General features: G+C 47.1%; 1 protein-coding gene across 1 annotated transcript in view; it reads right to left on the bottom strand.

Annotated features, from left to right (window-relative positions):
• Nucleotides 1-14,856, bottom strand: part of PAPPA (pappalysin 1) — a 182,580-nt gene that overhangs the window by 54,277 nt on the left and 113,447 nt on the right. The window contains exons 11-13 of the mRNA XM_063409222.1: nucleotides 5,939-6,052; nucleotides 5,400-5,535; nucleotides 1,636-1,849 (exon numbers count right to left, since the gene is read on the bottom strand). Coding sequence (XP_063265292.1) covers nucleotides 1,636-1,849; nucleotides 5,400-5,535; nucleotides 5,939-6,052 — 464 coding nt within the window. The remainder of the gene's footprint in view (nucleotides 1-1,635; nucleotides 1,850-5,399; nucleotides 5,536-5,938; nucleotides 6,053-14,856) is intronic.

Below are 14,856 nucleotides of genomic sequence, written 5' to 3'. Positions count from 1 at the left end.
ACAAGGCAAACTGGAGACTGACTCTTCACTGAAGCACTGCCATCAGTGGGAATTATTCCACTGATTTCAATGGCCTTTGGACCAGGACTTTACTCTTTTTGAGAGTTTCTAGTTCCCTGACTGACATGGGAAACTTTATGATCAGTCCAGGGCTGGAACCTGCAAGACCTAAAACATTACTGTGAACGAGTGAGGCTCGGATGGGTTTGTGAGAGCAGGGGGATGAGAGGGTTCAGTGCATCCCAAAAATACAACAATGCCAAAAAAATCAAGAAGAAAAACAAGAGGCAAAAGGCGGGTGATTCCTCCTCACGGGATTTCTAAATGTTGGGTTGCTGGGCTGCAGAGGCTCACTGAAGCTTTGCCTAAGGGGGGTGAATTTTTTTATTAAGGAAATAACTTTCTAAACACGGAGCACATCTAGTTCCATAAGGGAAGAAATGTTTCGATTCCTACTGAAAACTTTGAGAGGGCAGTGGAATGTGGCCCTGTGTCTCAGTCCTCCTGAGCTCCCTGTTGCTTCTCACCATCTCCTTCCAGCAGGGCTTTCTTGCCCTTTTTCTGTCCTGCTTCAGCGCCGGGATTTGGCCACACTTCCACCACCAGACTTATCTGAAACTTGATCCTGCTGTCTTTGGGCCTCTGAATTTATACAACCTATTGCACAGAATGATCAGACGCTTTGAATCTAGGTCAGAACACACTGACTGGATTGATTTAGCTATAGATATACTCCTCTTTTTATTTTTTTAAATTTTATTTTCCCTTCCCTCTCCCCCTTCTCACCCTCCCGCCTTTCCTGGAATAAAAGCAGGTCCTCAAAACAAGCCAGAACATTATCAAAAAACCTGACAGCTTGCTTAGGAGGCTGAGCAGAGGTTTGCTGGGATATGCAACTTGTTTTAGTATTGCTGCTGCTATGGTATGACAACTGCTCACAACTTTGAATTCACAAAGGAAGAAAAAAAATATTCTTTCAGGGGTTTTGCTAAATTCTCTCCTTTTCACTGCCTCGCTGAAAGGATCCATGAAGCTGCTGCACCAGAGGCCACGAAAGGTCACGATCTCTGTGGGATGCTGTAAAGCAGAGACTGAGAGGGGTTGGTGGTGATCTATTGATGTGTCTGTAATAACAACAAGAATAAAACGGTAGCCATAAACCTTTCATCCTGGGGGGTCCCACAGAGCTTTTCAGAATGGGGGCCGGATCCAGAGGGGCGCTGAGGGCCTCACTCAGACATAAAAGATGCTGATGGCCGTGGCCCTGCAGCCCAGGGCTGAGCACCTGGCAGGATCCGGCCCCTCCAGGGCACAGCCCTGGCTCTGTGTCCCTTCCCCAGGAGGTGCCCGTGGCACCCTGGCACGGTTCAGTCTGGCTCACATTGAACTGCTGAGTGAGTGCCCAGCACCACAACACTCGCAGTGAGCTGGCCCCAATTCCAGCCTCGGCGTAAAGGAGGGGAGGAGAAAGGAAGAGGAAATAATTCACTAGCGGCATCCCGTGCGGGTTAAATGTCCCATCCATCCTGATCAATGAGAACAGCGCCGGTTTTTCAGCCGTGGCACAAAGGGGTCAGCGGGGTTCAGCTGGGGGTGGCGGCTGTGAGCAGGGGGAAGCGGGGCTGACACGCTCACCTCTGCTCCGCGGGGCTGTAGGTCTGTCCTCGCTGGCAGCTGCTGATGGTGATGGGGTCGAAGTTGTGGAAGGAGCGCAGGGCCACCCCGGAGATGGCCACAAACTGGGAGCTGAAGCTAATGAGGACAGCCTGGGTGTGATAAAAAGGGTGACTGAGGTCATGGATGACGGGGATAATCAGGGGATTGTTCCTGCAGCTCAGGACGTGGACACCTGCCAGAGGAGAGACAAGATCAGAGGAAGGGTCAGGCTTAACACAATTGCTTCCCCGAAGGCGTGGGCACTTCAGAGGCATTTCACCCAGAGGAATGGCCCTATAGAGCTGAAAAGTTATGGTAAGCTGCCTGGAGGGGCTTCCCAAATGGCTCTGGAGAGCTTAGCAGAGAGGCAGATCCCTCCAGACAGCTGAAGAAAGGCTGCCATTCTCTGTGTGAGCGCGGCAGGCCCTCGCAGCCGCTCCTTTAGACCACGTTCCTATTGTGCTCTGGTAAATCAGGAGCCACCAGCACGGGGGAAGCAGAGCCACACCATTGTGACACGGGTCCTGGAGGACACTTGGAGCCTTTATGTGCAGGATCAAACAGTGCCGGCAGGCTGGGGGGCTTTGTGCACCACGGCCGGGGCAGCAGCAGCTCGTTTGGAGCTGTGCATGTCATTAGCACTCAGTGTAAAACTTTTTTTTTCCACGAGTTTTCCACTAAATTTGCCCAGATTTGGTTTTTTTGTTCAACAGTTTTGAGCCTTAGGGTATCTTGCTTTTTGCAAGAAAAGGCAGATTTAGTCCTGGAGATAGAAATGAGGGTGATGGAGCCGCTGAGGGTTTTACAGGTGATCTCACTCGTGAAGAGAAGAATTGTGTCTTGGGGAAATAAGAGCATCTCAAGGTTGCACAGAAACACCAGAGAGGTGGCAAGGAGACTTCTGAATCCCTTTTGTCCAGTGGAAAAGACACTCAGTGACAGCTAGGAAGAAATTCCCACTTTCAGGTAGAAGAAACCTGAATTCAAATGGGCCAAACCCATCTCAGGGGGAAGGCAGAGGACAGGCAGCTGTCGGCTGCCCTCAAAATTCATTAATTGAGATTCATGACCTGCTGGCTGCCTGCAAGGCTCTGCCTCCACAGCTCCATGGCATCGCTCCGAGGATCAGCTTGGCTCCAGATCCATTTGCTTCACTGGAGCTCCCCCAGCAATGGCTTTGGCCCAGGCCCCTTGGCTACCCTGATACACTTACAAATTTGAAAATAAAATAAATTCTATTTGCATGTTTAACTGGCTCAGGGATTTCTGTTATTATTTTTTTTTCCCCAGTTCGGATTTCTTAACTCGAAAGGGAAGGAATAAAAAGGCTTTCATTTTTCTGCTTAGAAAGTGATTTTCTGTGAATTAAGACATGCTCTTTAAAAATCTATCTCCCACCCTCTACTTAAAAAAAAATCTTCCTGTAATAAAAAAATAAAATAAAAAAAGCAAGCCTCTTTTTGTTTTGGTCTTCACCTGACCCTGCAATAACCTCCCTGTCTACTTGCCTCCCACAGGTCTTTTGATATCAGCTCCTTGTGGAACAGCGCACGTTTCTCACTTACAAACAGGTGCAGTTAATACTCAAAATCCCGGGTTCCCAAATTCCTTGGAAGTTTCTGCCTTCTCTGATGGAAAGCCAAGAAAGATCTTATGGTATGAGGCTGTTTATTCACTTCTATTTCATTCCTTGCACTCAGGTGGTGTCCACAACAGAACAGACCCTCGGAGCTGTGCTGCACTGCTGGTTGTTTCTGACTGTGACCAGGAAAACAGCGGATGGACAGGTCAGGGGTTTTTAATTCCCCTGCTGTAACCCATGAAGATGGTTCAGCTGCCCATGGGGCAGTCAGAGGTGCCTCAGGATCACCCCTGTTTCTGTGGCTCTGCACCCATCTGTCAACTCAGCAGCTGAACCCTGCTGTCTACAATGGCTCTGAACCAGCAGCATGGAGCTGTTTGGCATCCCAAACTCTCCTTCTCCTATCAGGACTTAGAAGAAACTTCACATTATTTTTTGTGGGAGTCCACTTGATCTGATCGAGGCAGGAAACTGCATGTCTGGATAGGCTGTGCTTTGCTCATGGCAGTGTCTTTAGCACACTGAGGACTGATGAGAATTAAATTATTGCTGCTTCCTTTTGGATGTACTTTTAGCTTGCTACGAACTTCTGCTCAAGGCTCTTTGAGTGTCTCAGTCAGTCCTGCCCCCAGTGCATGCCAACATTTGCATCTCAGCTGCAGTTTCCAGCTTGCCATGGTGATAATTCAAACACATGAAACACAATATCCAGGAAAAGGACTTCATGTCACTGTCAGAACACAGACAGAACAGCAATGGGGAGCTCTGCCTGAGTGGGAACTGCTGGGCAGCCCACCTACACCTCTCCTGCTCCAGGCAGCCTCTTCTGAAAGGTCAGAGGGGCTTTTCCATGATGAAAGCAGCATTTCAGCTGGGAGGACATCCAGACATCGGGCTGAGCCATGCCAAACTCATGTTGCAACTTCATTGAAGATTTCAAAACCTAACCCTCAGTTTCCTCTTTGCTCCTCTTTCTTGTTCTCTTTCTCTCCCAGTCTGCCTGTCTGCCCCAATAAAATGTCACATTAAGTACTGCTGGCATGCTCGTGTCTCCATCATTTATTTCTCAGAGGGATAGAGCTATGTGCCACTGTTTTGCAAAAGGAGGGTAAGATTAATCCAAGGGCTCTGGCAAACTGGGAGCCATCCTGACTCAACCTGCACAACTTGCTACAAATTTCAGTTTGTTCTTGGACAACAGACACCGCACGTATTTCCTTTGTTCTTTCCCACCAAATTCTGTATTATTCTGGATGCTCATCCAACACCTGTCACTCTCTGTCCCTTCTCCTTCTCATCACTAGTGGGAAGCATTTGAGTTTCAGCTCATTAAAAGTGAAATGCTATGGTAAAAGAGAAAACTGGGGGATGGGAGCTATGCTTCCTTAAAAACATCTCTCAAGGTGACCTGGCCAGCTTTCTCCTCAGTGAAAAAAAGCAGAGAACATCTGGAAAGGGTTTATGCAAGTCCTACCCTGACACAGATTTGGGAGTCAGGGAGAGCTCCTGGGTTCTGGAGCTTAAATGCAGCCTGGATCGATTCACCAGACACAACTTCCACAGTTTAGGGCCCTGTGCCAAGGGCAGAGACAAAACCTGTCCCTCCCAGCACTTCAGCACAAGCACAGGTCCTGCCTCTGTCAGGCACATCTGCTTGAGGCCGTGCCAGGAGCCTGGCAGGGCCCTGGGGTTGGACCTTCACCACCTGAAATGCTTCACCTGGGGAATGCTGGCCATTTAATGGCTCTGGAGACCTCCCTGTAAGCAGGACTAGAGATCATCCAGCACCCCCTAAGAAGCAGAAGCCTTTGCTGCAGCAGCTGGTGCAGGTCCCTCACTCCCTGCTCACAAGGGTGCGTCTGTGGCACCATCGATGTCCCTCCAGGGCAGTGCTGGGTGTGAAGCACTGAGACAGTGCTGATTTTAGTGACTGAAGAGGAGCTAATCCCTCTAAACAGATAGTGAACAGCTATAGAGAAAATTCTGTATAAAATAACACATCATTTTCAACAAACTCTAGTGAGACTCAGGGCTTGGAGCACTGAGCAAGCACCTTTTTTGTCTAATTCTGAAAAAATTGAGCAGGAGTACTGGTGAATAACAGGGGCATCACCAGGTTAAGCAAGTAGTAAAGAGGGAGTTTAATGCAACACAGTCTTACCAAGATCGTGGCTTTGCTCCTTGGTGTCAAACAGCTGCACACCGATGGTCTCCTGCTTCTGGTCCAGGTAGTAGGTCCCATCAGTGACCAAGTGAACAAGGACTGCTGCAGCCACCATAGGCTGGGAAAAATAAGCCTGGGAAAACACAAATCCCACAAAGCCTGAGGTGAAGAACTGTGGTGGGCTTTAAAAAAATCCCCAGGAGTCAGTCCAGAACTTTTAAGAGAAGAATTCCCATCCCAGGTCACACAGAAATCTTCCCTTCCAATCTCTCCTACACAAACTAGATAAACTCAAGTCAAACAGCCCTGAAGCTGAACCCTCTCAGAAATTCAATAGCCCTGTCACACACGAGGGGACTTCACTACTGACTCCCTAGACAGTGCTCAAAGACATTGTTTTCCTCTTTTGCTCTAAACATACTTCAGAAAGGAGCAGCTGGGCCCTGGGAAGGCTGGCCCGCAATATTTTGCCTGCTGGAGAATCTTTGTAGAAGCAGACAAAGAGGAAGCTTGTGAATGGTGTGTGCACTTCCTACCTTCAGCCAGAAAATGGTCTGTGTCATGTGGGAGTACTGGAAGTTGGCCGTGCAGGGATACCAGGCGTACTGGGAGACTCCATCGTTCAGGTCGATCACCTTGGTTCGACACATCTGCAGCAGGGAAAAAAGATACACCAAAACTGACACAAGAGGACAGCAAGGAAGGATTCTGACTGCTTGAAGTGGGGAAACAAAGTCCAGGTGCACTCCTAGGATAAAGTATTGTGAAATAACTGCTCTTCTAAATACCATGAGATTATTCAAAATTAAGTTTCCAGGTCTTCCACCCCATTAAGAAAAATTGAAACATGAACAGGAGGTAAAGACTCACAGCAGCTGGATGGCAGCCAACAACCTCCTCTGAATTTGGTACCAGGTCTCTGACAGCATTTGCTCCCACCCAAATGGACCAGGACTCATTCCAGTGGAGTCCAAGAGAGGATCACTCCTGAACAGCCCAGGTCCCAGCACAGACAATGTGGAGGTGCCTCCACAGTGCTCCAGCATTGCCCTATTTATATCAGATATCACTGTAATCCCAGAGGAGCCCCACATAGCCCTGTAAACTTGGAACCAGAGGTAGGCAGGAAAGTCCTGCCTCTAGAACTCAGTTTAACCCAACTGGTTTCCTCTTTCGCCACCAGTTCTGCAAGTGGAATCATCTTCTTCCTGCACCTGCAGTCCTTCCATGGCAGGCAGCAGTGGGATTGGAGGCAAACTGCTCTTTTCAGTAAAGTACATGATTCCCAAGCCCTGTTATGGATGAAAAGCTAAAAAAAAATTACCAGAATCTAAGTACCAGAGAGCCTTGCAGTGCCATCAGTATGTCAGATGTGAAAATGAACGTGCAAGAAATGGTCAGATTTACCCTGAAAACACACTGCTCAGTGAAGCTGCTTCAAAAAAGAAACATGAGCAATCACAGCCTTCACCTCCACAGCAAACAGAAAAAAGGAAATGTCCACCATGGAGAAATTTACTACTGCATTGGAGGGATACTTATAGCTGAGGCTCCTGGAGCATCTGAAAGGTACCTATTGGGTTCACAGCCCTTTGGTGAACTCATTGTCATTACCACAGGAAGAGATGGAATTCCTTGTGCTGATGTGCTGTCAGTAAAGCTGTTCCCATCAGCAATTTGATTATTACACCAAAAGGAGAACCCTGAAGACAAGAGAATTAACAGCCATCCAAAATCCTATGCCCACTCGATAACTGCATGGAAATGCCCTCTTGGGCAGGCAAAGTCTGAGCAGTGCAAAGAGAGCCTGGGATGCCTGGGAATGTGAAAGCAGATTGGCTAAAAGTGAGGTAATCCCCTTTAAAATCTGAGTCCCTCAAGATCCAGCACAGAGGAATCTTACAGGCAAAACATAAATCAGCTTTAATGGGCTGGAAGAAGATTTTTAGTTTATTTATTTTTTGAAACAACTGGGACCAAGCTTCATTGAGGCTAGCCAGTGGATAGTGTTACATTTTACAGCAGAGCAAGGCTTTACACAAACTATCTTTGGCATTTGAAATCAAGGCCAGCAATTCGACATGTACCATTTCGCAACTCTCCCTTCTTGCAGCCCGTCTCTTGTTGGGAGCGTGGTTTGTAATACTTCTCCAGCTAGGGAATTTATCTTACCCACATCTGCAATATATATGGTCAGAGAGCTCTTTGACTTGAATTAAGTTCTCATTACTTTTGTATTATTTTGTTCTTATTCTTACTTCTCCTCCTGCTCTATTGGTCCAAAAAGGAGCTTTTTAAGTGCCACTTAACGGATGAGTGAAAACTTGTATTAAGAAATCACCCAGACCTTCACCGAAAGTTTGATTCTAACCCAAAATAAACCCCTGCTGAGGTGGGCTGGAAATCTCAGATAACTTTTAAATGCCTTGTTTGATTTGTGTGCCTGTGTGAACCCTAGCACTTTCTGCTTCTGATGGAGAATATTAGCAAAAAATCTGAGCATTGCATAAAGAGTCTGTGTTCAGGTCACGTGGGCTGTCAGACTGGCCTGGTTTGAGCAGGTTAGATAAGCTTCCCCCTGCTGAGGTTGATCCATCACTACCCAGACAAGTGTTTCAAAGTGGTCCTGGGGTAAAAGGCTCTTTTAGAACAGTCTAATTGAGGAGTGTGGGAAAAGTCTAACAGAGATGAATGGCTGCAAGAGCCTCTTCTTCACTCGCTGCTGGCCAGTAAAGTTAGTTAACAGCAAAAAAATCTTCTTTAACTTTCTCTGAAGACAATTGGATTGGTAAACAGCTCCTGTCACCTACAGACTCCACCATCCCACCAGGCTCCAACACAAGTGGTAAATCCATCCCCATCTCAATTCTGCCCAGGCACTGAATGTCACATCACACCTGCACGCCTGACAATCATCTGCTGGAAGAATCCTTCATAGCTCTGCTTTTAAGGCATCCCTAGAATGTGGCAGCAGCCAGAAGGCCCATATTAATTAGGTTAATGGTTGGACTCAATGATCTTGGAGATGTTTTCTGTGCTAAATGATTCTGTGATTATTGCAGTACCAGCACTTTTAGAACTACAAGTTCCAATGGCCTGGAAGACAGAATATCATCTCTCGTCATTGCTATTCACAGGAATTCACACTTATGAGAATCAGATTGTGTCCTAACGTCCTCCAGTTTGCTACAGTGATGCAAACCAGCAGCTAAAGCACCTGACAGCTGCAGAGGGGAGAACAAATAGATGGACTTTTCATTTCAGGGTGTTAGCAAACACTGAAGTGTGTTCTTTGAAGAATGACAGCATCACACAGTGCTCCAAACTTCACTCACTGGGGCTTATCCAGATTCTCAGACCCACACAGCAACTGGGATATCCACAGGAGCTTAGTGTGTGCTCCAAAGTATGCGGCGACTATTTGTGTCTAGTTACTGGAAGCCCATGTTGTCCCCCTCCCGAGGAAGCTGCTTTCAATTAGAAGAGCTGATGTCTGTTCCTCTCAGAGGTTCAGATCCAGCTCGTCTCCCACCCACACATTTCGTACACAAACATCGGCAGACAGAACGATCAAGGCCAGGGAGCACTGTGGGATCTTCCCACAAGAGGGAATGCCTGGAGGATTCCCTTTGACTGATTTATACAACCTCTTGTCAATCAAAGGCACAACATGTTCTTCAAACCGCCTCTCCTGTTTTCCTTCTCTCACTCAGGGGGACCGAGGAATGTGTCAGCAGAGAGGGAAAAGTGATATATTGGGAGCACTTAGCTTTTTGCCACATCAAAAACACATTTACTATTGCAATCAACTCCATTTCCTTCAAAGTAATATGGGAAAATTTGCTGAAGAGCAAATTTTGGAAGGCGCCCTTGTGAATGATTCCCAGCCATCCTGTGACTGCAATTTGTGTTGATGGGTTCCTGTTGCAGCTGAACTACAGGTTAAGGATCTCAAATCCCCTGGACTGGGCACTGGGCTAGATCCCAGCACAGCTGTGGCAGTGCACAGCCCCAGTACAACCCTCTGGGCAGCCCTTGGCTTCTCCAGCCCTGAGATCCGTGTCTGGAAGATGAGGATGGTGCTCTCCCACACCACACAGGAGTGCTGAGGATAAAAGCTATGAGGAACAAAGAGGTGCACAGATGTCACTGAGAGCACACACAGGTGTGAGGATACAGCTCCACACAGGAGTGGGCTAAACACAGATCCCATCCCACTCTGACCCTCCCATCCAGCAAGCACAGTCTGACACCACAGCCTTTGCACACACTGCTGGTTCTCAGCATTCTAACATCAAAATAATTCTAAATGCAGGCTGAAAAGCTGCTATTTAAGCTCAGAGGCTGCCCTACTCAGCTCTGGCACCATGGTTGGAGTGGACGTGCCTGTCTGCATGCCCAGGGGCGGCTGGAAGCAGAGCAAACCTCCAGTGCACAGATCTGTCTGCTCCCAAAATCCCATCTGCTGAACCATGGCAGGGCTTCCTCCAGACCGTGTCCTCGAGCTCTGTCTGGCTGCGAGGGCATCGTGGGCACTTGGTCAGGCAGTGACAAGGATCCTTCCTCTGGGGAGGAGGGTGGAAGTGGAGATTGTGCCCCAAAAGCTTCCTCTCCCCACCCCTTTCTACAGGGGCCTGTGCTGCTGACACTTCTGCACCCAGACAGACAACTCAGAGTTTCTCTGGGATCAAACAGGCTGTACCCCTGTCCTGTACAGGGCTGTCCTGTTGGCAAACCTGCATCCATGGGGCAGGCAGGAGCAAGATCTCTTGGTAAAACCCATAGTAGCAGCTATTTATTGAAACAAAACACCCTGAAGAAGTGCACAGAAAAACTCACAGACGGATACAAAACCCAAGGAGGCACAAACAGAACATCTTCTCTTGTTTGAAGGTCCAGCTAAAGAACAGATTTCAGCTGCAATACTGAAACCTAATTAATCTACAATATTTATCTGCTCTGCAGAATGTTACTTGTATTTAACTCAACACATGCCAGAGGATCCCAACCATGACATAAGCAGCATTTTAATACATCCCTTACAGTTGAAAACTTTCTCCCTCCCTTGCCAGACCAGGCAGTCACCCAGACCTTTTATTCTTAAATATGTCATTGTTCTTGCTGACCTAAGGTTAATCTCACCCAAGGATGAGAAACCACGGTGCAGTTGCTAAATATCAGAAAGGTTCCTGCTTGTTTATTGCCCAATATTGTAAGGCAGCTTGACTGCCACATGGACACCACCCAGTCTGCCGACTGCAGCACAGACCTCCAATCTGTTCTCAAAGCTGTTGCACTGCTTTTCTCATTTAGGCTGGGAATTGGGTTGGAGTTAGGGAAAAATGAAGTTGCCCACATGAGTGAGCACTGAACTGTTAAAAAGGCCACCATTTGGGCTCCAACAAACACCTCAGACCCCAGCCAATTTCTCTGACCATTTCAAACCTCAGGAGCCCACAGAGCTCAAATGGAAATTGTACACACAGCAGCACAAGGAATTTTGCTCTGGGTTTCCTTCTAGAATCTGGTCAGAAGTGCTTTCAGACAAGTGTCTTTATCAGATGTCTTTGTCAGTGGACTTATTCCATCACAAATCTGAGTCCAGGGTTGCCTGCCCAACTATGAACGTCAGTCTTGAGTCATTCCAAGTTGGCCTCTAAAACTTAGGGAAAACATTCAAAGCTACTTTTCCCAAACTGGTACACATATTTAATTTTATGTGCAATGGGTTAGCAATGGGTTTCTGTTGCAGAAAATAAAATAAAAAACTAAAACCAAATCTGAGATTCAGCAGCAGAGAGTCTAAGCATAAAATGAAGGAAGAAACCTCAGTCTCTCTCTTTCAACATCCACCTTACCTCACAGTCTACTGCTACTTCCACAGCAGCAACCTCCCCTCATCTCTGATGCTCATCAACTTCTCCCCCAAAACTCTCCTCTGTGTCTGATAACACAGTTTTACTGTTTTATGCTCTTTGTCTGCTTTTGCCAGGTTTCATTGGGGTGCCTAAAGGTCTGATGGCAACAGATGAAAAACTGCAGCGTGTCCTGCTCCAGGACAAAGGCATGTGGGCAGGTGATCCACAGAAAAGCTTTATCAACTGGAAGCTGATGAAACTCCTGGGGTAACACACTGATGCTATATTACTCCCAGATTCAGTTGGCTCAGAAGTCAGAGGAAATCTCATCTGTCAATTTTCCCTGTGTAATGAAGAACAGGATTTGGCTGTGGGCTTGGGAAGCAGCTTACATCTCCTGCAGGATGAAATAAAGCCCCGCTGCCAGGCCCCATGTCCACTCTCAGCACTGCCACGTCCACTTTGAACCTGGAGCAGCTGATGTGTCTGGACCTTGCAGACTCAGTGTTCCACTAACATGATATTACAGCTTCCTTAGCACAGAGCCACGATTTCCAGCTGAAGATTTGGCTGGATTTTTCAGTAATTGGAAAGTGACCTTTCTGTGAAAACACCACGGACAGGGCACAAATAGTTTGCCTGCAATGTGACATGATGATAAATTCCTCTACTTTACAACAATAGAGTTCATCTCCAAAGGGAAATTTTGGATGTAACACAGGGCTGTGATTCAGAAATGAGTGGGAGATGCAAGGGCTATTTCATTTTGTCACATAAGTTGGTTTAGTTCGAGGCAAGCAAAAAGGAGCTACAGGGATTTCCATTAGATGATGGCCCAGATTGCATGTGTATTCAAGGTGTGTTATTAACTTTAGCTTTCTCAAAAATGCAGTTATTTCTCTTCCAAAGAGCTGATATGAACAATATATTTCCATTTTTAAATCGTGCAGACCCGCATTCTTTGAGCTTCCCTTTGAATTTCCATTATCTCCAGATTCAAAGCAAACTTCATTTAAAACCAGTGAGTTCAAATCAAAATCACATCAAACCATAAACTTCACATGGCATACCTGAAAAAACTGTAAATCAGTTCTGACTGGCTCTATCCCAAACTCGCATGGGCTTTGACAGCCAGCCAGGTGTAATCAAATATCTAGGATGCTTGCTGGACTCATGGAAAAAAACAATATGGAGTTCTGATTTTCCAACAAAACCCTAACCAGATGATTTTTGCATGGTTCAAAGGATCACCCCAAGGACATCAGTTAAGCCAAGGCCAGAAACTACAGAAAAATAGATCTAGAAAAAGAAGAAATAATTGCACTAATGGGATTTAAGCATCAACTCCTCTTTTACTGCAGCCGACAAGCAAACCCCACCATCTGGAGCTCCTGGGTGCAATTTGCACTTGCCCCTGCTTCTTTTGCCATTCAGAGATGCAAGCTGAAGGGATGCAGGATCAAGAGACAGTTCTGAGTGCACAACACAGCCTCCTGTGCAGCACATGAAAGTGCAATCCAGCAATTTGCCACGTGCTCCTGTTTATTCCTGTCAGACCTCTGCTATTTCTTCAACTCGGCACTAGAATGTAAAGATGCTGCTCTCAAACAACAACGTCTTCCCTGCCAGCACTGCTGGGATCTCACCTCAGAGCTGTAATTCCTAGAGTAACCCCCCCATTGCATTCTGTTATTATGTTCAAATTCACAAATACACCTACTAGTAGCAACAGCACCCCTGCAAGGGGCTAGACAGGCAGGATGAAGCAGCAGCACCCAAACAAGAACTTATGCCTTCAGTTCTGCAAGTATCAGCCTCATTAAAGCTAAAAGACATTTCCAAGCTGCAGCACAAGCTCCTGTCTACAACTTCCACATTACTGCTCACAGAAGTGTGAAGGCATTATAGACTGATAAGTGCTTTAGCAGACTGTATATCCATCCACTGGAGAGCGAGGTTAAACAAATACAGGAGCCAGAACATTATTGTTGGCTGAGCGCTCGGGTTCCCGAGCTGCCCGTCTCTAACTTGAACTGGCCAGGTCCACTGCAGCACAGCTTTGTGGAGCTGCGGGCCAAGGCTGGCCATGGGGTGCTGCAGCAAAGCAAAACAATCCCATCCCATCAGCTTTCATCGCCGAGGAGCAGAGCAAAAGCGAATTTCTTTGTTTTTCCTTTGACTGGAGCATTTCATTCGGGAGCAGCTGGCACCGGAAAATCAAACTATCAAAGGCAGAATGTGTGCCACACTTTAGGAGGACCTTAAATATATTATTGTTATTGTATTCATGGTTCTGGCTCACTAGATCCATTGTGTTTTTGCAGCTCCTGTAAGGCAAAGCAGAGTTGGTACAATCCACTTGGTAGCATCCCCTCCTTCCTTCCCAGAGCTGGTCCCATACATTTGTTTGGATGAAGGAAACACACAGCTAGGTAGAGAAAGCACAAAAGCAACAACAACAAATCCCTTAAGAATCCCTTTCTCCATCAGGATAACACACTGGCTGAGCTGGACAGAGATGCTTAGAAGCACATGGACAATGACATTGATGAAAAGAGAGATACATAAGAAAAAAATTAAGCCACAATTTTTTCAGCTCTCAAGCAGGAAAAAACAAACAAACAAACAAAAACACCATACCACCAACAAAAAACCCACATTGCTTTTGTATCAAGTACAGTAGGAGCAAACCCTAAATATTGCCATGCCTCACCCCAGCTCCCTGCACCACCCTGAGTGCTCAGGGGGCACAGGAGCCACTTCCCAGAGAGGTGAGCCAAGGCAGGTGCCACCCTGAGCCCTGCAGCCCCCTGGCTAAGCTGTGCCTGTGCCTGAGGCAGACAGCCCTGCAGTGGTTAATGTCAGCCCCGAACACATGATCACACTCAGAAAAGGTCAAAAGAGTGATTTTTCATTTAAAAACATCTGTGTGTTTAAAGAACAAAACTTTCTCATGTGCAGAAAACCAGGGGTTTCCAGTACTTTTATTTCCAGAGTTAAAGCCGTGCTTTTCAGCTTTGTTTAGGGTTATGGCCCGTGTAAACACGCTGTGTAAACCACATGCAACACTCAGCACACAGCACTTCCACAGGCAGGGATAATTGGGGGTGCAAATCTCTCTCTCCCTGGCTCCTTTTCCCTCTCCAGGCTGCTCAGCTTTCCCCACTGTGCTCCCAGGGAGCCAGCCAGACACCCTGTTGTTGTCCTTCCCTATATGAAGATGTACACATGCCTCTAATCCTGAGGGTGTGAGTCTGCTCTGGGCTGTCAACAGGCCTTAATTGGATACATCCAGGGAGATGATACATTGGGAAGAGGCCCTGAATTTAATAGGAAAAGGGAAGGCTGCAGAGAGGCACCAGGGGAATGTGGAGGGGGCTCAGAGGAGCTGCTCCGTGCTCCAGGGAGCAGCAACACCTCAGCTGGCAAAAGCTTTCAGTTCCATCCAACTATCAGCCCTACATCCACAGGTATTAATCTAGATTAAAGCCTCTGGCTTGGTTTTCAATACCTGAAAGAATCAAAAGGTTCCCCCTTGCTTCACTGGGCTTTTCCCACTGAAACTGCAGAGTGAGGGAAGCACCACCCTGCAAACA

This window comes from Prinia subflava, chromosome 12 (genome assembly GCF_021018805.1).
Source record: "Prinia subflava isolate CZ2003 ecotype Zambia chromosome 12, Cam_Psub_1.2, whole genome shotgun sequence".
In the NCBI taxonomy this organism is placed as follows: Eukaryota; Metazoa; Chordata; class Aves; order Passeriformes; family Cisticolidae; genus Prinia; species Prinia subflava.
The sequence above is the reverse complement of the archived record's forward strand: the minus strand, read 5'-3'. Positions and strand labels throughout refer to the sequence as shown.